Source organism: Paramormyrops kingsleyae, chromosome 3 (genome assembly GCF_048594095.1).
Source record: "Paramormyrops kingsleyae isolate MSU_618 chromosome 3, PKINGS_0.4, whole genome shotgun sequence".
Taxonomy (NCBI): Eukaryota; Metazoa; Chordata; class Actinopteri; order Osteoglossiformes; family Mormyridae; genus Paramormyrops; species Paramormyrops kingsleyae.
This window is the reverse complement of record NC_132799.1, coordinates 19891170-19912330: the sequence shown is the minus strand read 5'-3', so window position 1 is coordinate 19912330 and position 21161 is coordinate 19891170. Positions and strand designations below refer to the sequence as shown.

General features: G+C 42.8%; 1 protein-coding gene across 1 annotated transcript in view; it reads right to left on the bottom strand.

The window, feature by feature from the left end:
- Window positions 1-21161, bottom strand: part of col13a1 (collagen, type XIII, alpha 1) — a 105753-nt gene that overhangs the window by 78758 nt on the left and 5834 nt on the right. The window contains exon 2 of the mRNA XM_072709791.1: window positions 20080-20149. Coding sequence (XP_072565892.1) covers window positions 20080-20149 — 70 coding nt within the window. The remainder of the gene's footprint in view (window positions 1-20079; window positions 20150-21161) is intronic.

The window sequence follows — 21161 nt, the reverse complement described above, 5'->3', positions numbered from 1 at the left end:
GCAGTAACCCACAGACCAAAGCAGCACATTAAATATACGAAACAGCAGTAATCTAGAACATTTGACTGCTTCCCAAAACTGAGGTACGTGTTCCACTGATGACCGAGGCAGGAGAAGAGGATAAAACAGACAGCTGACAGTTAATCGTTACACCAAATCCATCATATATAAGGACACATGAGCCGAGCCAATCAATGACTAACAAGCATGAGAAACATGTCCGACAGGCGACATGGTGCTCATCGCCTCTGCTGGTACCGCCGCTGTCTTGCGAGAAGCGGCTGCTTTCCTGTGTGAAGCTACGCCAAGGGGTGAGTCACCCAGCACTCACACAAGCAACATGCTAGTGAAGACGTGCTCGACAAAACAAAACGATCGATGTGGCACTGTTTGTTTCAGCCACATTACAGATGCTGCACAGGCCAAGCATTAACAAAAAGTGATACCAAAGTCACAGCTGTAAAAAAATGACATCCCTAGCTCAGTTCAGTGCATTCTAGCCTCTTTGTCAACTATTATATAAAAGGCCACATTTGGACATCAAATGTTTTAAGTGAATACGATCCAGGGTGGAATATGTCTAGCAAACACAGCCAGATTGTTTAGCTTTGAGGAGGGAAAAAAATCAAGTAAATGGTTTTCTCATTAAGAAAGTTAGCTCAGTTCTCAGCAATGAAAACACATTTCTACTAATATTTTCCTTTTTAATAAAGGACTTTTTACTATTTAAGCTTTCTCTTCACTAAGGTGATGGCCACATGTACTTTTCAAAAGAATCTTTATACGATGCATAATATGAGAAACATTAAACGGACAGTAGGAATGTGTTCCACTCTCGGAACGGCCATTTGCCAATCTGCTGGCTTTCCTTTGGTGCAGGTTGGATGGCAAACGTACACAGTCAAATGACGTAAGTCGATGAAACAAAAACAAAAATCACCCGAAAGTATCAAGTTTTTTTCAGGAGGTGAAAATTTAGATGAGAAAAGCAGCTCAACACACTCACAGGGGCTGGACCCACATGGGCTTAATTATGACTGACAAGACATTAATTTAGTGCTAAAGCCCCTTTCTGAGGTGCTTGGAAGGAAACTCTATCTTCCATCTGTGAAAATGAACCCAAACACAAATAATCGAAGACAAGCCCTGTACAGCCCTAGAAAGATGGCTGCCACCATGTGGCCAGACTGGAGGGGCATAGCTGGGGAATGTGGCTGGCTACATGGAGGACATTTTCTTCTTAGTCTCCCTTACAGCTCAAAATAATCTCTCGTGGTAACACAGCGGCATCCCGCACCAGGAGGTCTCACTGGAGATCAATTACTGTAAACAATATCAATAACATAAATCGTACGAATATCAAAGCAACATCTTAATAACCGCCATCAAGGGAACAACATGCAACATTATAACCGATTCTCACTTAGGTTAACACTTAACATATTGGACTAGTTGGAAACTTAAAGTACAATGACCAAACACAACCACAAATATCCTTTTCTAAATGTTTCTTGAACAAACAAATGTGAAACAACAGTTGTCTATGGGAGAATTACACATGATTATCCTGCTTGATCATTGCATTTTAATTCAACAAATGGCCTCTGCTTCACCATTTTTAATTTTTGACTAAATCTGATATAAACCTTCCACTTGTTTTTTAAATATTCCCTTAGAGATATAGCACATTTTCTACACCCCAGAAAGCAAAAAAAAAACAGACAAATAAATAAATGAAAACAGAATGTTTTCTTATCAGCTGTAACTTTTTCACTATTATAGCTACATGGCTCAGCTAAAGCTCATCAAATTTGACTTTTGTCTAAGTTTTTCTTTCTAAATTAAAGTTCATCTTGCAAATTGTTTTTTTTTTTAAATTTTGGTTATGTAAAAAAGTTAAGGGCTTTGAGTAACAAGTTGATTTTTTATAAAAAAAAATGTGTACTACTTGTGTATAAAACATTTTTCACTTAATTGGAAGAAAGTACTCTTTACCTGCTTTCAAGTGAAAAAAATGTTATTCAAATGGGTGTAGGAGTTAGGGTTAGGGTTGAGGACTAAACATGCAAAAAAAAAATACTGAAAGTAATCTTACTCTCTTTTAATCTGCTTCTTTCATAAAAGTAGCTTGAAGTGTATGTGAAGTGTACCAAAAGTATAGCCTATAGTGTGTAAAGCATTTTGGGGTACTTTCTCCTCTGTCTTGCAAGATAAAATCCAGGCAGGCCACTGGTGAAGTCTGCAAACTTAGGTAGATGCGGGAGTAGGGTGACCACGTAAATCATGTCAGGAGGGAGCTACTTCAGGTTTTACAGGCTACTTTAAAACTGAAGGGCTCCCATGCTCAGCTAAATTGTTTGGTTCATATTGTACTTTTACTGGTTTGTTTCATTCATCGAAAGACTCATCCAGCTGCTTCACATTAACATTAGTGACACATGCATGATTGTAGAATCTACACACAGCAAGAACTCAAATTCAGGTCCTTTTAACTGAAATGGTTGAAATGGTAGTTTCCAAATACAAACCATGTTGTATCTCATAGTGTCCCTCCTGACATGGATTAGGTGATCATCCTATGTCAGAGACAAAAAAGACTGTGAACCCCACTGGTCACAAGAGGGAGAGAGGGAGGGGCAAGGGCACAGTAGTGTACAGTAATGAAGGAACAGTAAAGACAGCCCTGGGGGGCTTCCAGAAAATAACTGCACTGTCTCACTGACTCACCTTCCATCAACTGTACTATTCACATTACATGCAACTGATGAGAGGAAGAACAACAAAGCACCAACAGCCAAGATTTTCTGAAATGTCATGTGAATAGAGTGATAGATACACCACTCACTGTTTCTGTCATTTTCTAAACCTAGTTTTTAATTGACTGGTGAGTGTGTCTTGAAGGTCAGGTGGTGTAAGCCATAAATCACTCAGTGTCAGAGGTGTTGCCCAGAGGCCATCTGCGCTAACCAGGCTGGTTGCTAAATGCAGCAGATAGCTACTTTCTCCTCTCTCCTAGGCCTATTGCAGCAGCACAGTTTCCTGCCATGTGGTGCCAAACATTTACACAAGTCAGAAATTCCCCAGATGCCAAATGCATCAGGAAAGGGCTGCTATCAGTCACCTTGGAACCTCAGGCTTACAGTGGCAGGGAACTGCAGGATTTAAAGACCTTCCGTTAAACACCACTGAAAAACAACATCCAATTACTCAAACACTTTTCCCTTAGTAATAAAATAATCTATTCTTTTGTGCTCTATAAATAAAGCACAAGACATCCTGCATCCTAATTAGAGTGCCTTGCAAATGTACTGAACCTCCCTTAAAATATTCAAATTTACGCAAATGATAAATATACACATATTCTTCCTGTCGGTATTTTTAGTGCAAACACATTTTCAACATTCAATTATTAATCAGCTAATCAATTAAAGTAAATCAAAAACTAAAACATGCTGCTTAAATATGTATTAAACCCCTGTGCTCTAGAAGCTCCACAGGGAAGAACAATGCCAAGTTCACACTACACAATCTTAGCCCCAACTCTCTGCACACCGGCAGTTTTTGGGGATTGCCGACAAAACTCCCAGATCGGAGGCAAACCAGCACATGATCACTATGTGTAAACTGTTCAAAGACATGACCCAATGGAGCTGTTGATGCATCGCAGACGCCCGCCAGATATCTAGCATGCTAAATATCTGGACCTGTTACCGACTCCAAATCCCATAGTGTGAAAAGTGTTGCGACTGGCAATGAATATGGTGACAAGCTACACTGAGAAAATGGAAGCGACATCCTGCCTGCCATCCCTCAAAACTCAGCAATGACACAAAGCAGGGACTGGTGAGTAAAGCCAAAAGGAGGCCAACAGTCACTCTGAAGGAGCTACAGAGTGAGAGTGGCGTGAAGGTGCACCAGTCAACCATGCCAAGAGTATACTGCATACTGCAGTAGTGCATATTGCCGGCCTGTGTGGAAGGGTGGCTAGACTGAAGATCTCAATGTGAAGAGCTATATGAACGCATGTCTAGAGTTTGCCAGAAAGTGACATGTAACATATTGGTCAAGGTTTCGTGATCTGATGAGATCAAGAAACAGATTTTTGGTCAAAATTCAAAGCACGATGAGTGTCGCATACATTACATAACCCATGCCTCATTTAACACTATCCCTACAGTGAAGTATAGTAGCAGCATTATGCTATGGGGATGATTTGTAGGAACTGGCCATTTTGTCAAAATTGAAGGGGGATTCCTCCTTCTATCTGCAAAACAACCTTTCAGCAGGACAATTTTCCTAAGCGCAAGGCTCAAGCAATACAGGAGTGATTAAAAAACAATGTGAATGTTCTGAGGGGGCCAAGTCAAAGTCCAGGTCTAAATCCCATTGAGAAACTGCGGCTGTCTTTCAAAAATGAAGTCAGCAAGCAGCATTCCAACCTGAAGGACCTGGAGCAGAATGGGCAAAATCCTGAACTGTGCAAAAAGCTGGTAGCTACTTACCCAAAAATACTCAGAACAGTTATTTCAGCAAAACGTGGCTATAGCAAATATTAATGTGTTGGGAGGTGAATACTTAGGTAGGCAGCATTTTCAATTTTTGATTTTCTTTAAAAGATTTGGCAAAGAAATATAGATTGTGCCTTTGAAAATTTACTCTGAGAGACTATGAATTTGCAATAGAAATACTGACAGGAAGAATATGTGTTTGTATCATTTGTAAGGAGGATTCAGTACTTTTGTAAGCCAATGTATATGTTGTTAGCTTTGGTATAAATGCGGACAGTGTACTTTAGTCTGTTTTACAAGACAGTCACCTTTCACACTGTCCACCTATACAGCATGATTCTTCACTAGACAACTAGCTGAAGTTAAACTCTCAGGCTTTGAGTCACAGTGTGCTGTTTGAAAGAAGGGCAGTTAGCCAAATGCGGCTTCTTTGAAGTGTTAGCCCCGCCTCTTCGGACTGCCAAACAGGATGTGTTACCTTCTCAAGATGCCCTCTGCTTGCCAGCAGTCCATCGCACTCATTCATCAGGACCTGCAGCCTGACACAGCACCACTCAGGCCTAATCCAGGATTACCACCTAGTGCCCCAGGGACCGGAAATCCCCCTCCACCTCCCCCATCTCCCCACCTATGGGGCACAGTGTAACGTGTTGTCAGATTTGATTTGGGTTGAACAAAATGACTTTATCTGGAAGGTCATCTGGTTGGGGGATTTGTTGGTTTGTGAAAGAAGGGCATCATTTTTACAGCAGAGTACCTTTAAGAATGCATATTTCAATCAGAGTTGGATATTGAGCTGAACTCTGTAGCATGTTTTCGTATATTCTCAAAAGCACAACCCAGCTCTTAATTTAATGGTCACCCAATTCAATTCAACTCTATACAATTCAATGCAACTTTATAGTCATTATAGAAACATAGGTACACATATAAAGGGAAGGTGTTTTGTGACTCCTAGAGCTGGTGCAACAAGTTTTAAATAGAATAATACAATAGTACAATATAAAATAATAAAATGAGACAGTAACAAATAGAATTAAATGTGTAATATTATATGCACACACACACACACACAAATATATATACACACACACACAAATATATATACACACACACACACAAATATATATATATAACTTTACATAAAACAGACAATACTGTGTATCAATGTGCAATTAATCTTTAATTAATCTTTTTTAAAATTTTGCCCTATTCATTCTGCAAAATTTATGGATCGATCTTATAGGCTAATATCCATTTGTTCCGGTTTTCTAGGTTCATTTGCACAATAGTTAAACGTAGTTGTACCAGACCATGGTTCACGGCAGATTTTGGTGCCACTTAGATGCCTGAGCTGTCGAGTGGAATATTTGCCCTCTGGTGCTCAGGCAACAGAAGCTTCACTGCACCTCATGTGCCAGTGCTAGTCAACACCATACTTGCTCGGAAACCCCTAATTTTAACTAGTAGCTCCCCTAAACACGGTTAACATGCCTAAAGCTAAACTGTCTGAAGTGTGGCTGTATTTCACTCGAAAGGTTTCTGACATTGGGACACTGTTATGTAAATTTGTATTTATTTATATTTTTACAGTATATGCAAACCATTTATAGTGACATCATGTTTACACGTACACATTTCCTGGAGTTTCGTCATTCAGTGTGGATGTGGAATTTTTTAAATAATACCCTCTGAACGTTTTTTACACTATAGAGCTTTGCAGACATAAATCATGTTATTTTAAAAATGTTTTAGAAAATACATTCAAACTCAGTAGATAATAAAGCATAGTAGTATGATATGGCAGAGGGTCCAGATGTTTTGACAGTGACAAGATAAATTGCTCAGTCAATATGTCAATATGTCGATGCAATATGACAATATGAAAGAACGCACATTATTTTTTGATAGATCTTATTGAAAAAGTACTAATTTCATTCAGGCATTATTTTAAAATCTATACAGTAAGCCTGCCCAACATCCCACGTTGGAGCCTTTCCATAAGGGCCCACCATAACCTCCTGACATCCCGACAGTAAATAACCTTGTTTATCTTGAGGACATAAAACAGCCATTCCAAAGGCTGAACGAGCAAACCACCTGTCCACAGAGTGATATTTCCCGGCATTCCCAGGCCGGTGTACACATGCCCCCCCACCCAACACTACTTGCACTGACTCTCCCATTTCACAGCTGTGGAAACCATTGCACAAGGGCTCAGATCCATCTCACCTGATGACACTGCACTATCTGACCTGGGAGAGGCCCTCGTAGCAGAGGTGCAGCCAAGATAACCACATCACATGACATAACCACAGCAGCGTGCTATGATTCTACACGACATCACACACTCATTAATAGCTTTGTCCCAGTTTTGGTAACTCACTGCCAGATGGTTCAACTGATTAAAATATTTAGCTACTTTCAATCAGCAGCATGGGGTTTAGACCAGGTATAAAGCCACCTTCCAGCTAATAGTTTCATCCAAAGCAATTTAACAATAATACAGCTCAATGATTTGCTGAAGCATTTCTGGCTTTTTTAAGGGTCAAGATATCTCTTGGGTCTGAAACCTTTTACCATTATGCCACCTACTGGCTAGAGTATACTTGGCTTTGACATTTTTTATGTGTCACATAATTAAAATGCTTTGTAAAAGAAGCCAAGTGCAGAATTTAATGATGTGTTTATGCAAGCAAAGCTGGTGACAGAAGACCCCTAAACATACTGCACAGCTGTTGCACAGGGTCTGTGAGCACGTACGATCAAACACTCTGCCCCAGGAACTCTGCAAGGGGTAGCGATAGTGTGTCAGGCTGGATATCAGGCCTTTTTATTTCAGGAGCACTGTAACAGTTAGAGGAATCTCTGCCACATTAATAATACATTATGTTTAACCAGCATAAGCACCAGATCATGGTGCAGGAGCAGCCACCTACAAAAATACTGTATAGATTAGACAGCTCTCCATTTGAGGGGTCATACAGAAAATGAAGCATGCTGCCTATATAATATCAAAAAGGGTCCAAACGAGGCCTCCTGGTGAACATGTCACACTCGGGCAGTGCCTGAGACATGTTGCAAAGAAACATAACTGAAAAACAGATAATTTTAAGGGGCTGATACTTGTCTTTATTAGTAAGACATAAGAGGGACCCCTTAGATGAACTGAGTTGGTAAGACTACTGCGTTCCAGGTGCCGAAATCCATCAATGCCATGCAGGGTAACAGATGCCTACCAAAGAACAGCAAGTGACTCAAACCCAAACCCAGCTTCACTGCTCTGAACTCAGCTTCAGGGCTCCCAGGTTTCAGTTTTCAGAAAGAACAGTGTCCAAACACAGAAGGCCTCACCTTATCCAGTGACACAATGTTTTTAATGATTAAAAACATTTAAATTAATGATTTAAATATGTATTTATTATTTATTGTGATCAATGGGGTGATCTTTGATTTTTGCTTCAGTTAATAAACATATCACACACAAAGCTAAAAGACTGCTGAAGATGGCTTGAAATCACGGAGACATAAATTATGTTCAACGCTTACACTTTTACACATGCAAAACGGAAGCTCAGCTTATGTTATTCCAGGAAAAAGGATGTATGAGAACACATATCATTATCGTTTGACAAAAGTACAGATCAACAAAAGGGCAACTCGGTAAGTACCTAATCAGTGGGCAGGAAAATGTATTAATGTTTGTAGCTGTTAAAACTAGAAAGAGACATTTTAAAAAGATGTGTTGTAAAATAAGGCTTTCTCATTTTCTCCTGGAGCAAAACTTACCATAAAGTAAAAAATGGTTATTTTATGAAGTTCCACAATGATTAATATTATTTAGTTTCTCAGTCTTGCCTCCCTCTAAGCTATGGGGGAGGGGTGAGGTCAAGGGTGAGCATGTAAGTAAGAGGTGACACATACATATACAAAGAGAAGGAAATGCTGGTCTAATTAGCTCTTAAGGACCTGGTAGGACGTGGGGGGCTGCTGGGGCAGAGAAAGCAGAAGCACTAGGAAAGGGTGGGGGACACACACAAACATATGTTCTAAGTGGTGAAGAACCCCTGCTTTTCGTGGGAACGAACTACCTCCACATGCTAAAAATAACAGACAATATTGCTCTGTGATCCCAGCAGATGTAATGTTAGGGCTCCTCTTGCAGGTTGCTTTGGAGGGAAAATAGTCAACTTTATTACCTAACACCAGTCATTAGCAACAGCCTGTCATCCCAGTTGTTACCAAAGAGACTTAAGAATAAACAAGTGGGTAAGTCTTGTGGGTAAGAACAGGCCTAAATGTGCATACCTGCACACTGGTGTCCCTGCTCACATTTTATAGTTTGTGGGGGTTAATTTCATTCATTTGTGAACACGGAACCTCAGCTGCTCTGTCATTAAACCTTTTAAAAGCAGCGTGATAAATAACGCACACATGTGTTTGTGTGCACGCCCCGCGTCGAGGACCTGCAGCTTGTGGACGCGTCTGGGCTGCGTTAAGCACACTAGCAGATGCCTCAGGATCAGATGCATGGACCCTCAACAGTAGTGTTTGAGCCTCCACTATCCACTTGCACTCTCAGACACTTCCATATGAAATCAGGTCGGGGGTCGTGTCAGGAGTCACAGTGCTTGGAGCGTCTTCTGCCTGAAATGGATCCATCTGATGGGGAGGCGGCAGCCTTTGGTGTTCCTGACACTGCTACCCCAGACCTAACTCCTACCATTACAGAGTTCCTGGAAGGGTCTCAGACTTGGGGGGTGGGGGGTAACTGCTTCTGCAGCACAAGCCAGTCTTCAGAGAACTCCGGATCAGAACCGAGACACAAAAACGACCCAATTACACAGCACCATGCCAGCAGCTCAGTTTACCGCACAAAACCCTGTTCTGCAGAACAGTACATGGATTTTCTAAATTATACAACCAGGACTAGCAGGGTTCTGGTCCAAATTTTGGGGTTAAAAATCAACCACAAACACAGATGCAGGCTCAGCTCCTACACCCTGGCCACCCACAACCGTTCCCTGCACCCAGACCACCAGAATCTGAAACCCAGAGGACCAATGTAAACCAAAAAATCAGGAACCAGCTTCTGACAGACATTATGTGAGTCAGATGATAAATTTAAAATCCAGAACCATCTGCTTAAGACGTCACCAAGCATTTAAAAAGCTTAAGGTTACATTCCGGAAATTTGTGGAGCACACAACTGAAGCACTAACCTGAACTGCTGCAGGAAGACACATTCACTCTATTCACAGACTTAATTACCAAAAACGTCTCATCTGACAGTGCAGGCAGTTAACTGATTGAAAATTCACTTTGTTCTGAGCATTAAGAGACACACCTTTTCCCCCACTCAGAATTCTTAAATACTATCTTCATTTTTGTCATAAATCCCAAAGCAGCAAAAATGGCAGCTGAAATGCAGCTTTAATTCCAGCAGTAATAAATTCCACACTGTTAAAATTCTGTTGGGTACATCAGTTCCAGCACAGCACATTTTATTTTCAATAAGAGCTCATTCTAATGGCTCTCCCTGCGCTCGGGGGCCGAACCGGCCCATCCCCATCACTCCAATGTGTTATTAAATCCAGTCCTTAGCCCGGACTGAATGAAGAAAAAGCTACCTAACCCACCATTAAACACCCACAGTTGCCTAAGACCCTGTTGTCTTATATACAGGGGACTGGAGAAAAGCAGAATGCAGATGGTCCCACTGCAGCTCAAATCCAGGGCTACTGAGGTTTATCCAGGTATTGGGGGCTCAGCGGAAGCCCCGGTGAGGGTGTACGTCCAAGGTCCAAGGGCCACAGAAGTTGGGGATTTCGCCCCCACAGAAGGGCTTGGGGGCCAGAGAGCTGTCAGGACATATTACTCCCCTGCTTGTTAAGGAGAAGAGGACTGGGGCCACAGTCCGACACATAAGAGGTGTCAGGGCTTGCTAAGTGACCCTCTCACTTCAGGGCTGGAGTAAACCCAACAATTCAGGCCCCAAGGGCTCGTTTAACATTCACTTAATTCCCTTTTTCAGGTTTTACAGGGATTTCAAATTTCGAAAGCTGGAGGTCCAACAAAAAGATATATTGCACAAAGTATTACATACCTAATGTACAGGCTCAATATTTAATATTTAGTGGCTTCAGGTTGTTGTTTTCTGGTTGTTTGGCTGGCTGTTCAACTGGGTTATCTCACACCCACAACAAAAATAATAGGGTTCCACATGGGCTTTGACTGGCACTGGTGATACATCCCTTTCAAAAAGCTGGAAAGTTCTGCCAGCATATATAATTATATTTATATATTTATTATTTATATACATGCTAATGCAGTGACGCATCACCTAATAAGGTATAACAAGGTACTGCAGGTATAAAGCACTCAGAAGTGAACAGCTACTTTCTTTTTTTGTCAAAGTATCAGAGTGGAGGAAGCACCTAGAACTTCAGCATTACAGCTAAGCTTCCCATAAAAGGAAGCAGGATAGAATCCTGCCCAGGAAAGACAAAGGCACAAAGTCCTGATGGGGCCCAGCCCCGTTCCCCACGTGAGCCTGTGAGTTCAGGGCGACGCCTCCACCTGGAAAAGTGAGGAGCAGGCCGTCTTCCAGCAGAACTCGCTAGAACTCCTGCTTGCTCTCCCAAGCTAATAGAAAGCAGATGGCCGCCTTTTTCAGCACCACAGCCAAAAAGCACACAGAGCCACGTTTTTACTAAGCTCTCTTATTAAATTAGCATTTCAAAAAGTCCTTCCAGTTGTGGTTCGTAAAGTATCTATAACGTGCAGAGGCCTACACACACACACACACATACCACAAACAGGAGATGTCAGATAATGACATGCACATTTGGGGGCACAATGCCATTTCCAGTTCTGCGGGATCGTTCCTGGCCAGTACTTTCAGCTCAGTAATTAGGCAAAACTCAAGAGGTAATATATGACCCTTGGAAATTAGCTCCTGCAATTTCAACTAGCAATATTTCCACTTGACAATTGAAAGAAAATAATAATAATAATAACAGTAATAATAATAATGATAAATGAAAAAGCCCCCTTTTCCCCCATTCTGTGTTAATAAAATGTGCTGCTGTTGGAAAAACTCCCAGACCTATTAACATAAGACTCTCTCCCACAGGTCACTCAGTAGGGCATGCCTGAATGCCCAGAGGAAGTCTCGAACAGGCAGTAGCCGCAGACAATACTGCTGTTACCCAGCAGCCCCTGGGGCACTATGCTCGTACTACACCTTGCATAAGACAGCCCCGAGTGCAAGCCAGCACTGATTGTTTATGGCCACGACTGCCGGCTATCTGGCTACACATCCACACAGCAGACAGATTCCTCAGACAGTCTCAATCAGCCATCATCTGCAGGACCGCAATGCCAGGACATCATCAAATTCACCCCAAAATGAGTTACAAAGCTGCACTAAAGGTAATATCCGGCTCCCAAATGACATGCCAGAAAGTTTGACGCATTGTATTATTTTCCTTCTGAACGTTGAAATACTGATACGCTATGGCAATATTTTAAAGATTACATTATAACAAGTGATTCGTTTATTAAGACCCAAATATGAATTTTTACTATCTATAACCACAGTTACTATGATTGTCGATTTAAACCTGTAATTAGCGTGAAAATAAAATTAGCAGACATGCCACCTTTCCATTACTGATCCAATAAAAAGACTTTATTGATGAATGTATCTAACAAAATAATCAAGAAGTCACCCTACCGGCATGCTTATCACCACACCAGGGCACTACCAGCCCCACCTTGTGGTATTCCACAAGCACACCACAATCAGCTAATAGCATTCAGCATCATTCCAATGAGTCAACCAGCTTTTAAACAGTCTTACATGTCATGCACAACATTGCAAAAAATCCCTGAGAAGCTGATTGATGACTGATAGAATGAAGAAACTTCCCAAAACTACTCGTTGCTAAGCACTGTGCAGTGTTCCTAACACAGAGGCTTCAGGTCCAGGCACATCACAGAGCTCCCCCAGGATGTGGACATTTCAGCAGACCGTAGCACCATCGACACCAGGCAGCTCTTACTGACAAAAATACCCACAACCCATTCTGACCCGTTGCTTCTAGTAAGATTCATTACATCCTTTAGTCCTGCCGTTTCCAAGAAGAAAAAAATTATATTTTGGCCAAACTTGGCGGACATTTCAACCAACCGCACAATTCCAAAAAACATTTGTTTTACTTCACTAGTTTTGCTCTTACATACATATGCAATTCCTGCAAATGGAGCAACAGCAGGAAATGAGTCCTGATCTATAATTAATGCCCTCATTATCAGAACTCACAGGAGTGAACAGGAGTCATGTATGGATAATTATTTAGATAAAAAATTACACATATTAACTTCCTTTTTGATCCTGATTTTTTTTATCTGCTGCTATCTTTTTAATGCACATTTTGAATCAAATAAAGCAAACATATCATAGAAGCAGGTGAGCATGGTGGGCTGTTCATGTGATGGTGAGGTGCAAGTTAAAGTGCCTCGTGGACAGCAAGAGACTGCCAGGTAGGACACTGTTGTATGTGAGATGTGTGAGGGTCAAAATTGCTGGAAATGTTTCACTTTTTCACATACCAAATGCCATCTGGGCAATATAAATACAAAAAAACACTTAGAAAAATAATGACTTGTCAGATTTTTTAAATTCTGGTGTATCGGTTGTCTTTGTTTTATCGGTATGCAATAAGCTCCCATCTGGTGAAACAGGTTTGCTTTCCCACATCTGAGCATGAACAGGCTGGCTTAGATGCCTGTGTTTGTTGGTGTCAATCCAAAGCAAACAGCAGGTTATGAGGTCTGGAGGTGAATGCAAGGATCACGTTCTCCCGATGTACTCTGCAGTGAAGCAGACCAATGGAAGGAACGTAGACCCACTGGGAGGCTGGCTGCCTTCATCCTGGCTGAGACTGAAAGCAATGTGGGAGGCATTCAAACACACAAACCTTAGTCCCCCTTCAGGATAACGGGAATAAGCAACCATTACTTCCACACCCGAATCGGCTCTTCCCAGACACATGACGTGCCACTGGATGTCAGTCTGCAAGATCACACTCCTAGAAGCAACAGACCTGATTAGCAATTAGCTAATTAGCATGTTAATTTTGTTCAGTCCAAAGCCCACAGAGAACATGCTGCCTCTCAGAGGACTCAAAGCCCTGCATAGCATTGTGCTATATGATACGACTGTGTGGTCCTGAATCTACCAGGAAAACAAGCATTCTTCCAAGTTCTCTGCCGCTCTGATTCCATCAAAACCACAACAGCTTTGAAAACCCCCAGAGGAAGGAGGCAGGTCTGAATCACAGCGATATTTCACCCGTCAAAATCTACCTCAGGACTTTATTCCTGAAACTTAAAGTTACATTAATCTGGATTGTTCTTTGTTTTACTGGCTGTGCATTCCCATGAAATGTTCTTAGATTATTTTTAAATTTGAAAGTTTGAGAAAAACGAAACCACAGCACTGAAACTCTCCTGCAAATAACACTGAAGGCCATTAAGGCAAAGCTGGTAATGCTAACTAGCCAGCCAGAGGGCGTGCATTCCCATGTAAGAATAGCTTTGCACATAATGTAGTCATAAACACATAAAAGCAAATAAAATACATTTTGTGGGGGTCTGCACAGGGTGTGCCTGTGTGTGCACAGCTACCCACCAGTGACGCTCCTCCCTTGGTGACAGACATACCATTGAAATACCTCTTCTGGATAGCGGCAGACACTTGGCTGGTAGCATTTCACAAACAAGTCACCAATAAGCGTGGGTACGCCAGGTGGGGTGGGGCAGGCTCATAAGTCAGCATGAACCTGAACCAGATGCCTTGTTTTCCTCTGCTGTACCTCCTGTCTGTCCTTCCTTCTCTAACCTTTCACCTCTTCTCTCCCCTCATCCTTTCAGTTTTTATCATTCCTTTTCCCCTCCCCCTGTCAATGGGTACAGCCATCACTCTGCAGCTCCCTCGCTCCCAGGTCCAGCCCAGCTCCTGGCTACAGTGCCCTAAGTAAGGCCACACGCAGGCAGCTGTGCTGAAAACTAATCACGGGTGAGGAAAGGGGATATGGCAGCGCCTCTTCCTGTCAGTAGGGATGTCAAGGTGAACTTGGGACTCCTTAAATAACCACCCCAGCCACCCTTTAACCCTCCTCACCATGAAAACTAGAAGCAGCTCCCTGTTTACAAGGGCAATGGGGTCTTTAACCACATTACTGTGTGCAGGAAGGCATGGCTGTCTCCAAAAAAATCCCAAGGCTTTAAGGTGTACAGTTCACTAGAAGCTTTGACATCGACCTAAGCCCTTTAATCCATTCCTGCGCCCATGTGCTGCTCTGCCATCAGGGGTCAGCGTGGTCAAGCTCCTCATGGCTGGCATGCCAGTGCCCAGGCCTGCATGATGGCACTGCGACGGCCAACACCAGAGGAGCCTGAAGAAGCCCTCAGGCAACTCAACCGTACGTGAGGTTCCAGCGGAGCATCCCACCTCCTCGTCCAAAGATAATAACCTAAAGCAAACATAACCTGGTCAATCGTGTGCTCCCCAGATGTTTTCTAACAAAATGTCACTGATGTATGGAAAGCCTCTGTGGTATATTAAATCTAAACCAGGCTCCTTGTGGAGGGTAAGTGACAGAAATATGGCTCATTTTTTATTGTGTTTTGGTGACCTCTTTTCTCAAGCACATCCAACTGTGCTACTTCTGATACAAGGCATTGTCTCAGCCCGCAGTGGGCATCGTCAGGGGGGTGGAGTCCAGGGTGGGCAGGCTGCCCATCTCCTGTACCTCAGCGAAGCTATGACAGCTATTCCAGGCTGCCAAATCCCACCAGCAGCTCTGGTTACGTGCGCGACAGGGGCGGCTTCCCGTCGGACCACATCCAGGTAAACTGTCAAATCCAACTTCCCCCGTTGACCAACAGCGGCCTTTAGAAGGCTTTTATCCTTCACCTCCGGCTGTCCTCTTTGTCCCTCCCCTGGGATCAATACTCAGAAAGAGGGCTAAACTCACTCGTCCGCTCTGCGCTGCAATGACATACGATCAAGCAAAAGCCGGAGTAGTTATTCTGGGAAGCTGTCATAATGAGGACTGTAACATGCTTCCCAGAAAGTGAAACGCAGTTACGTAGTTTCATGCAAATTATTTGAGGTAAAACTTCTTCAAGGTGCAGAATTCTCTCACTACTGAAGTCCATGTGTCACAGACCTTACGACAACTAAGAACTGCACATTCTCTAAATATTTAAGATGCCAATCTCCATTAAAGATACAATATTATGATCAAATTAATCACCTCTCATTGATTCTACAGTATAAGATCACAACCAAATTTAGTTTTTAGTGCAATGGGAAAAAAAATCAAGACAGACCAAATAAACTCCACCACCCTTTGAATCCATGATGCATTAGCATGGAAACTCAACGGCCCATAAAAAATAGATTTCTTTAGGTATATTTAACTGTATTCTAAACATCCTGTCCTTGCCCCTTATTGTTCCTGAAATAAAGCTAAACTGTAGACACTCTGCTATTTTGAATCTCAAAGCAACTTGAAAACGGGGGAAACTGTGGGAATCAGTAAAACACCAATTTAGGACTACATGCCTCATTAAATGAAATATTATATAAGCTTCTGTCGTGCAGCAGTGCATTTGCTCAGCTTCCTCTTATAATACTGAGACCACACACCTCACTGAAAAAACTGCAATTGAGTTAGCAGGCATCGCTACTCCTGCATAAAATAGGATATCCAAGCATATACTGTAGAGCTAGTTTGGTTTTGATAGTCTTGCACAGTGATTTTGGATCTTCCCCATCTATTAAGGAATGAGTAGGTTACATTTGTACTTAACCAAAACTTTCATCTTTCAGTATGACACTTCACCAACATCATTATTAAACCTTTTTCAGCATTTCCTTATCTGGAAAACCAAAGGGTATATATTTCATAAATAATTCGTCACTAAGTTTATGAATTTCTCCAACGTTATCAAAAATGAGCAAGGTACCCAAAGTAATTCTAAAATCCAAAACTAGCCATATGTGTTTTATGAGTAATTTCTCTTTACAAATTATTAAAAACAAAGGCCGCCAGGCAATAACCACAGTTTGTTAAAGTTTACTGAAAATGCTATTGTAACAAACTACAAACCCACCGAGCGACTCCGTGAAATTAATGTCCGTGTGATTAAGTAATATCTTTCGTTTCCTTCTTTACGTAATTATTAATGAACAGTATGACATTTATAGCATATTTTCTCTTAGAAAAAGTTGTGATAAACGTAACAAAGATGCTTATAATGCATGCCAAAGTAAATTATCATCAATATTATCTGCTGTAAGCGGACCGAGCCGCGCGTACGATGCAGGAAGGCTCGCCGCCTGCCAGAGTACCCGTTCCAGACACTCACGCCGCGTGCCTTGGCTACTCCCGCAGACGACTCAGCTGCCGAAAATACAAGTGTATCACATAACTCATTTTATATTTAATGACTAGTAACAGCGCGTTTACCCTAAAGACGTGTGTGTGGGGGAAGGAAAGTGTTTGTGTTCGAATTGTCTAATTTTGTCATTTAGCACAGTGAGACGTCTGTTGAGAGAACGGTGCCGCATGTCGCTGAGGTGATTTCTGCACGTCTTAGGGGGATAAGCAGGGAAGCATTTTCTATGTTTCTCTCAATTTTCCCCCTTGTCCAAGTTTACTTTTTCAGCACATAATTTTGAGAAAATAAATCTTCCTCGATAAGCACTCCTTAAAGGAGCCCATTGTTCAATCAAGGCCTTGAATCCTTGTCTGCTTTTAAGAATATTTTAGAAAATAGCACAAACCCGCGGTGTCTAACTGCGAATTACCATCAGACCTGGCTCAAGACACCTCTTTTTCCTTGAAGTCAAACCTGGAATTATACAATATGAAATGAAATGCTTTTCAAAAGGGGTGGTGGCAGGTAGCAGATGAGCCACCCTTACACCCCAACAATGCAGAACATGCCCACGTGGCTCAGCGTGAAGATGGGGGTTCAAGAGGCTGATGGGTCTGCATGTCTGTCACTGTGTCGCTGGAAGAGAGTGCAAGCCTGGTCGCGCTCGCACTGCACGCTTCCCACTATCGCCAGACAAAAGGTTCCCGCTGCCACTTCTTACACGAGGGTCCTGTGATGGCGGAGAGGGCCTGAGGGGGCTCAACACCCCAAATGGCACTGAAAATAAACGAAGGAATGGGAGCCATCTGAGTGGCGTGCACAGGGGTGACTGGCGGGAGACAGGTGTGTGTGTGTGTGTGTGTGTGCGTGCGTGTGCGTGTGTGTGTGTGTGTGTGCGGGGGGCATCACGACGCCAGCACCACACTGCAGTGGCACGCCACACGGCATTGTCCACTGCCATTTTTAGCCACTATGAGCAGACCGCAGACAGGTGGCAGAAGCGTTTAAAGCTGTTCTTAAAGAGAGAAGGCAGGGAAAGGACATGAAAGAGCCTGGAGAGGGAGCCCTCAGGGTTCTTATGAAACACACAATGCCGAAGGCTCAGCCATGAGGCTGCCCCCAAGGCTGGGAACAGTGTCATGTGCAGCAGGTGCCGTCTATGCTGGAACACCAGAGCCCAGCCGGATAAACGGACCAGGTGGGGACAGGGCCACAGGAAGGTGACATCAGTGCTTTTGTCATCCACAGTGGAACTATCACAAACCAATCAATTAAAGGTGCATTGCTCAAAAATGTCACCTTTTTTGCCTTTTTACATAATGGTGTTCCTAGAACTAGAAAAATCTAAACAGCAAGACTGAGCTTTACAAGAAAAAAAGATAAAAGCCTGCACTACTGTATGTGGACGATGCTGTAAAAGGCTCTCACATGTAACAATGGGAAACCCTCACAGTGACTGCCAAGTATACCTTAATTAGTTAGCAGGGACCTACCAGACAGTTAACAGCCAGCTGCCCATGGACATTTCCAGTTAGCACAGAGGTGTGTCAACTCCTGCTTCTGTGGTTCCCACAGGTCTGGTCCACTGGGGCCCAGAACAGACACATACACTTGAAGGAAACACCTCCATAGACTAACTACTTATTTAATGGCTGACACCTGGGAGCAGGCTGGGAAACAGGTGGGGACACTAGCTATTGGCACCTTGTAGCTGTTACATCTCATGGACCATGGCAGCAATTATTCACCCCAGAAGTAAAACAGGAGGCTTAAAATAATATTCTAGGTTGAAGCAGTTTAGTTAAATTATTTTTAAAAGGCATTGAAGCACTGTGACATTTACACAGGTAATAATTAACACTAACATAATGTATTGCATTTACACATTTACATCTTTAAAAGCCAACAGAAACCAGGTGCACTGTGTGACTAAAATGTAGCCTGTTCCCACACGATGTCCCACAGGCAGCCTGTCGGTGCTGCTGTGTGGGACCCTTGTTATCATGCAGTGACAGCCACCCACCAGCAGTTCTTGTGCCCAAGAATGCTCCCAGTGCCCTGGCCTGCTATTGGAGCAGCCCACAAAGTTGGGCCAGTTCTGTCAGAGGGCTTAAATGCATCTACACCTGTCGCAGCAAGAGGGTAAGCATCCCTTGTAGACTGGAGACAAAAACAGTTCCTCACCATGAGGAAAGCATTACCAAACTCCCATGAAATCTGGTACAGTATGTCTACTAGTTGCCAATCTTATAAAAGTTGAAGGCTGAGACATTCTAGTGTACTAAACCCACCCTCGTCTGCATTACACTTCAAAAACAGTGCATAAAAATGATTTATATTACATTTATTACAATGTTTTTTCACAGCAAAGAAATGTACTATGGCTGGATGGTTGCCCTGCTTATTTCAGTGATAAAACACAAGCTAAGCCCCCCGCTCCCATTGTGAACAGTTACCAAGATTTGTCGAAAGCCCTGAAGGTAACAGGATCAAACAAATAAAACATTTCCATAGCGGCAAAATTAATCACAAAAGCTATAAAAGTTGCTGCCAACACAGCCACAGACCTTTTGCTTTACCTTCAAAAAAAAAGCTAAAGTGCTAAAAGATGGCTTATAATAACCAACTATGATGCTAGTGCTCTTTAGGGGGCAGGAAAGCTTTAATCCCCATTAACCCCCTATGCCAGTGTTTCTCAACCTGGGCCTCGGGGACCCCCAGACAGTCCACTGGGAGCTGGCAGGGATCAAAAATGTGTGCTGTCTGGTAGGGACCTGGGAAGGAGCAAAGACATGGACTGGAGGTCCCTGAGAACTGGGTTGAGAAACACTGCTCTAAGCATTTGAATTACCGTCACATTGTTTCCAGCTGAACTTTGAATCCAGTGCACACAGTGTCACAGGGACACATGTACACAAACACACATTTATCTGATCTGAAGATGCTTCTATCGAAAACCGCCCATTCATATGATACTTGCATATGCATATTACTGAATTGATGCACTGGCCCACCTTACAGTCAAACAAAAGCAGACACAAAGGATCATGCATTAGTAGCTGTTATGAGACAGGAGCAGTGTGCAGTGCTCAATACCAAAGGGATCGCAGCATACCTGGTGGGCAGATGCAGCTCTGTGGGGCGTCTCGTGTCTCTCGGACCCTGGGAAGCCGTGCAGCCAGCTTCTGTGGGGGGGGAGAGGCAAGAAGTGCATATTCAGATGTCAGCACCTCATGCCTGGCAGTGTTCAATATTGAACAGTTTTGAATACCAAATTAAGTATTTGTTATTTACTTTTTACTCTTGATTAACACAATTTGCAGAACCTGTGCATCAACACCCTAACTCATCAGTCTTGCATTACCAGAAGCCTCAATAGGGTAGACATTTATAGCCCCACTCAAAATAAATACCACAAAGGGTTAAGTCTTGATTTGTATCAAATCCCTCCCCCCCCCACCCCCACCCCCACCCCACGAAGCTTGGTAAGTAAAGCATGCTGAGCAGTGGCTCACTGACGGCCTGATTGGGGTGGGCGTCCTGTGAATGCCATCAGCCGGTCAGGAGCCAGCACGGCTGCGTGCTCTGCAGGAGCCCCTTCTGGGATGGATGCATAGCAAAAAGTTCAAGAGGAAAGCAGACTATACAGTGGCCTTGGAACGGCAGCTCTAGCCTCACATTGAAGGAGTTAAACCTAGAGTAACATCCCGTTCTGGGATGTGATCTCACTGCTGTGTGCTGCATGTGCCGAGACTGAGCTCAAAGCTGGATCCCACCAAGCTTGCTTTTCTTTCTCTATTTTCCCTCCTTCTGTTCTAGATGTTTTTCAAGCATTTATATTAAAAGGTTTTCCCACCCACCGATCTATAAAGAGACGTAGATCTCCCACAAATAATTCATCAAGATTTACTTCATTTTTACCAACCAGCCTTCATTCCAGTTAGAGGGATCTTTTTTATAGAGAACCCAGAGTGAACTGGTCTCACACATGATCTGTCCACTTTACAAGTTCATGTCATGGGCATGGCCTGAAGGGCTCGGACTGGGTGTCCATAGTCAATTTACAAAAAAAAAAAAAAGTCTCAATGAACTAAAAGCACCTGACTTGGTTCGCTAGTTAAAGAAAATAAACCGTAGTATGTATGTCCAACCTGAGAATACGATATAGACATCATACAGTAGATCTACCTGAATTTT